Source organism: Salarias fasciatus (assembly GCF_902148845.1).
Source record: "Salarias fasciatus chromosome 7 unlocalized genomic scaffold, fSalaFa1.1 super_scaffold_4, whole genome shotgun sequence".
Taxonomy (NCBI): Eukaryota; Metazoa; Chordata; class Actinopteri; order Blenniiformes; family Blenniidae; genus Salarias; species Salarias fasciatus.
The window spans coordinates 499,001-505,000 of NW_021941229.1; the positions used below are offsets into that span (position 1 = coordinate 499,001).

The 6,000-nt window shown below is 54.8% G+C and overlaps 1 protein-coding gene across 3 annotated transcripts in view; it reads left to right on the forward strand.

Moving 5' to 3' along the window:
- The first annotated feature begins 2,300 nt into the window (after window positions 1–2,300).
- Window positions 2,301–6,000, forward strand: part of LOC115382941 (alpha-2,8-sialyltransferase 8E-like) — a 24,863-nt gene continuing 21,163 nt past the window's right edge. For all 3 annotated transcript variants that reach the window (XM_030084919.1, XM_030084920.1, XM_030084921.1), the window contains exon 1: window positions 2,301–2,507. In XM_030084919.1, the coding sequence (XP_029940779.1) occupies window positions 2,362–2,507 (146 nt within the window). In that variant the 5' untranslated portion in view covers window positions 2,301–2,361. The remainder of the gene's footprint in view (window positions 2,508–6,000) is intronic.

The window sequence follows — 6,000 nt, forward strand, 5'->3', positions numbered from 1 at the left end:
ATGGGCCTGCTTGATGGTCCTGATGCTCCTGCTGGTCCTGCTGGCTCCGCAAGTCACGAAGACTCGATGAAGTTTTCATTCCAGGTCATGGAGTGGTTTGTTCAAGAAATGAAACCACAGAGAACAATCCAAACATTAACACTGGAGAACACAGAGATTCTATGGACACAACACCAAGTTCGATTGTTGTTACAGTGACTGTCAACTCTAAAACTACCAAGTCCAGGAAGATCTGGGCTGGAACCAGGACCAGGACCAGGACCTGGACCTGGACCAGGACCAGGACCAGGACCAGGACCTGGACCAGGACCAGGACCTGGACCAGGACCTGGACCAGGACCTGGACCTGGACCAGGACCAGGACCAGGACCTGGACCAGGACCTGGACCAGTAGAATATGGCGAGCAGTTACACTGCCTGGTGACTTTGCCACTAATATTCTACGTTGCAGATTCGCAAACAAATGCAATGAGATCCACACACACCCAGCACATCCTCACACTCACCAGTCAACTCTCTCAGAAATGTCATGTAATTTCAGTCCACAGAAGCAGGGGGCGCTCTTGATTGAATTTCTCGGCACCATAAACATTTTTTGCGCCAAAATCTGTGTTCAGGGCTGCCAGCAGCAGCTACTGCCTGACTGCCTGACACCTGCTCAGGAGACATGCTAAATTAACAGATGAGCAGCAAATATGGTGGCCTTAAATGAAGTAAACAGCGCCACCTGCAGCTGCGAAGTTCAAATTGCAGGATGTGTTTCTTCGCCTTCACCTAAAAGACCCCCCAGAGAGTCCCACAGGTTGCCAGTTTGGGAGCTGTTAACAGAGCTCAGCCTTGCCGTGCACGTGGTGGGTGTCGCATGCTTCCAACACATGGCGATGTGCGATAAAATACTGAACGTTGTGCTGCTTGTTTGGCAGCACAAACAAGCAGCACTGTCCTGCTTGTTTGGAAACCGAAAGAGTGACGTCTAGCTCCGCCCACCGAAGTTGTTCCATCCGGGGGCAACCCTGTTTAAAAAACAAAAAGACATTGTTGATGGAGATGACAGACTGTTTCAAGGGAATGTTTTTCAATAAGAGGTGAAAAATGGGAACGATTTCTAATAACTGTGGAGACTGAGAACAGTTCTGATTGGACAGCAGGGATGAATAATGTACTTACATCTACAAGAAGTAAACAACCTCTGGTTCCTGTTTTTTTTTTAAATCCTTCTTTATTGATTTTGTGGGCAGCTGTAGCTCACTTGCTAGAGTGGTCATTGTGCAAACCAGAGGCTGTTGGTTTGATTCCCCATCTCGCCCTGAGACTTGGAACAGCATCGGTTTTAAGGCAGCTAACACTGAGCCGTGGACGGAGTCCGCCGGACAGAAATGTCAGCTGCAGACGTGTGCTCCCCTCTTTAATAACAAAGCCGGGTCCCTCTTCCCGCCTAATCTGCTGAACCCACTTTTGTCTGACCTCCTCGTTCTGTGGAAACAAGTGAAAATTAAGATAAGGTTGCTTATCTTACGAAAAGCAACCAGGCACGCTACAGTATCTGTTGTTTTTAGCTTGTGCCGGAAGTGGAGTTCCCCGTGATTACGTATTTCCGGCTGAAAAACCAGAAAGTGTGAAAAAGGACTATTATGGACGGCAGACGCCCCCTGCTGGTGGATGTGATCTACACCACCTGTTCACCCCCCTCCGCTGCTTTCATTCCATCCAGGCTCGTGCCTGTCCTGCTGCAGCATGGAGGAGCAGGACAGACGGTCCACATGTCTCTGCCTCACTGTGAACCGCAGCTTCATTCAGAATGTAGTTTAATTTGGAAAAGACATTTCATCCAGCATCAGCTGTTTAACAGCTCATTTTAGAGAGTGAAGATCTCAGCATCCCTCTCCTCCTCTTCTTCTTCCTCCTCCTCTTCTCTCTCTTCCTCCCTCTCCTCCTCCTCCTCTTCCTCCTCCTCCTCTTCCTCCCTCTCCTCCTCCTCCTCATTTCCGTCCCGCAGCTGCTCCACCCTCCTCCGTCAGCTGGTGATCGGATCATTCCATCATTTGCTCTGTTTTCTGCTGCGGCTTCGTATTTGCGTGATTTCTGACGGATGTCCGTTTTGGCGCATGGTTATTGCAGCAGACTGCGTCTCCTCGAGGCGAGTAGCGCAGAAAAACAAACAAACAACAACAGCACGACCTGGTCTGAGATCAGTTCTTGGTGCGCGCGTCAGGCGGCCAGCCGTTAGAATGGCGCAGCGGCCGCAGCGCAGCGGGAGCGCCTGAACCGGGGCTCTGAGCAGCATGCCCGGTCCACGGTCCGGGTCCTGGTCCTGAATGCAGCGGAGACAGACACCGGGCCGGGTGTCACCGTCAGCCACGGATGCTGCGCCGCAGGATGGCATACGCCGACCCGTCGTCGGGTAAAGACATCCTCGGCAGCCGGTCTCTTTGTTTCATATTTATTTGCGCATTTGGACTCGTCACACTTTTGCAACAGATTCTATATGGAAAAAATTACATCAAGAGGTAAGTGTTGAATGTTTTCCTTCACTTAAAATAGCATTAACGCGCATTCTCTGCTGTCTATTTGCGTTTTTGCGCATCGTAAGGATAAGATCCAGCCTTTAAAATCATGCATCCACAGCCTGACTGATGAGATGAAAGCGAAACAGGGACTGTTCAGTGGAAGCGGGAGTCTGGATGAAGCACATGTCAGGACGCACGGCGAACAATAGCAATTAACCATCCATCTTTTTTCCCAGTGGCATAGAAAACAATCTCCATTGGATTTATTTTGTTGATATTTTCCTGAAATTGAAGCATCACATTCATACCATACACAGTGGCCGAGCTGTGTATGGTAATGTTTCCCTTTCTTTTTCAAATATCTTTATTTGATTTTGCGTTTCAGCCTTCTTGACTGGTCGTAGCCTACATCTTACAGAGGCATCCGATGATCAGAATGCTGATGATCATGATTACACAAACACAGCAGAGAGGACGTGTGATTCTCCCTCTTTAATAAATAATGCTGGCAGGCTGTAGACTGCACTCACACTGCAGAGCTCTGCAGCAGCCTCTGCCTCCTCCGCCGGGTGCACCAGGCCACTCTCCGTCTCTCTCCTTTATTCCCCATCCCGATGAGCGCTTCAGTGAGACCAGCAGATGCTGAGAAGCTGCGATGTCTGGTCTTCAGCTGAGAAATCTCCCACAGAGAGAAGACACTCCTCCAGACACTGCAGCCAGCACATGTGTGTTTCCTCCAACAGACACACATGTGCTGCAGCTCCCCCTCCCGACCCCCTGCTGGGCTGGGCTGGATTCATGGCTCCACTGCTGGAGTGAGGACGCATGAATTCAGACCACACCACACACACACACACACACACACACACACACACACACACACACACACACCTGTCCTTGCCTGTGTCCTCACTTCACTCCTAACAGTTAGTCTAGGAGAGAGGGAGAACACAGCGGCAGCCATTTTGCTACAGTCTGTCTGCACACACACACACACACACACACACACACACACAGAGACACACACACCTCAGTGAAAGTGGGGAGATGAGTTAAAAATGGATGTGTTTGCGCGTGTGTGTGTGGGTTGAGAGAAGACGTCATCCTGTGACGTGTGATGAAGGAGACGGTTTCAGGAGCCATCCACATGGGTCGACCACACCCAGCCCCGCCCCCTCCTCCACCCAGAACCACACACACATCTCCAGGATGTGTGTGTGCAGCTCGCATGGTGCTGCTCCACAGAGGAGACATGCGGTGCCGGCAGAGTGAAAGCTTCAGTGTTTGGTCAGTCAACAGCAGCAGCTCTCTACACACACACACACACACACACACACACACACACACACACACACACACACACACACACAGACATCCGCCACAGCCGCTGAAGAGGAAAGTCATCCTTTTTTAAAAGTCCCAGAATAATTACTGCCTCCATCCCTCCACTGACTCCCTCCATTCCTCCACTGACTCCCTCCATCCCTCCACTGACTCCCTCCATTCCTCCACTGACTCCCTCCATCCCTCCACTGACTCCCTCCATCCCTCCACGGACTCCCTCCATCCCTCCACTGACTCCCTCCATCCCTCCACCGACTCATCCCTCCACTGACTCCCTCCATTCCTCCACTGACTCCCTCCATCCCTCCACCGACTCCCTCCATCCCTCCACTGACTCCCTCCATCCCTCCACCGACTCCATCCCTCCACTGACTCCCTCCATCCCTCCACTGACTCCCTCCATCCCTCCACTGACTCCCTCCATCCCTCCACTGACTCCCTCCATCCCTCCACGGACTCCCTCCATCCCTCCACTGACTCCTTCCATCCCTCCACCGACTCCATCCCTCCACGGACTCCCTCCATCCCTCCACTGACTCCCTCCATCCCTCCACTGACTCCTTCCATCCCTCCACCGACTCCATCCCTCCACGGACTCCCTCCATCCCTCCACTGACTCCCTCCATCCCTCCACTGACTCCTTCCATCCCTCCACCGACTCCATCCCTCCACGGACTCCCTCCATCCCTCCACTGCCTCCCTCCATCCCTCCACTGACTCCCTCCATCCCTCCACCGACTCATCCCTCCACTGACTCCCTCCATTCCTCCACTGACTCCCTCCATCCCTCCACCGACTCCCTCCATCCCTCCACTGACTCCCTCCATCCCTCCACCGACTCCATCCCTCCACTGACTCCCTCCATCCCTCCACTGACTCCCTCCATCCCTCCACGGACTCCCTCCATCCCTCCACGGACTCCCTCCATCCCTCCACTGACTCCCTCCATCCCTCCACCGACTCCATCCCTCCACTGACTCCCTCCATCCCTCCACTGACTCCCTCCATCCCTCCACTGACTCCCTCCATCCCTCCACGGACTCCCTCCATCCCTCCACCGACTCCCTCCATCCCTCCACTGACTCCCTCCATCCCTCCACCGACTCCATCCCTCCACTGACTCCCTCCATCCCTCCACTGACTCCCTTCATCCCTCCACGGACTCCCTCCATCCCTCCACGGACTCCCTCCATCCCTCCACTGACTCCCTCCATCCCTCCACCGACTCCATCCCTCCACTGACTCCCTCCATCCCTCCACTGACTCCCTCCATCCCTCCACTGACTCCCTCCATCCCTCCACTGACTCCCTCCATCCCTCCACTGACTCCCTCCATCCCTCCACGGACTCCCTCCATCCCTCCACTGACTCCTTCCATCCCTCCACCGACTCCATCCCTCCACGGACTCCCTCCATCCCTCCACTGACTCCCTCCATCCCTCCACTGACTCCTTCCATCCCTCCACCGACTCCATCCCTCCACGGACTCCCTCCATCCCTCCACTGCCTCCCTCCATCCCTCCACTGACTCCCTCCATCCCTCCACCGACTCATCCCTCCACTGACTCCCTCCATTCCTCCACTGACTCCCTCCATCCCTCCACCGACTCCCTCCATCCCTCCACTGACTCCCTCCATCCCTCCACCGACTCCATCCCTCCACTGACTCCCTCCATCCCTCCACTGACTCCCTCCATCCCTCCACGGACTCCCTCCATCCCTCCACGGACTCCCTCCATCCCTCCACTGACTCCCTCCATCCCTCCACCGACTCCATCCCTCCACTGACTCCCTCCATCCCTCCACTGACTCCCTCCATCCCTCCACGGACTCCCTCCATCCCTCCACCGACTCCCTCCATCCCTCCACTGACTCCCTCCATCCCTCCACCGACTCCATCCCTCCACTGACTCCCTCCATCCCTCCACTGACTCCCTCCATCCCTCCACGGACTCCCTCCATCCCTCCACGGACTCCCTCCATCCCTCCACTGACTCCCTCCATCCCTCCACCGACTCCATCCCTCCACGGACTCCCTCCATCCCTCCACTGCCTCCCTCCATCCCTCCACTGACTCCCTCCATCCCTCCACCGACTCATCCCTCCACTGACTCCCTCCATTCCTCCACTGACTCCCTCCATCCCTCCA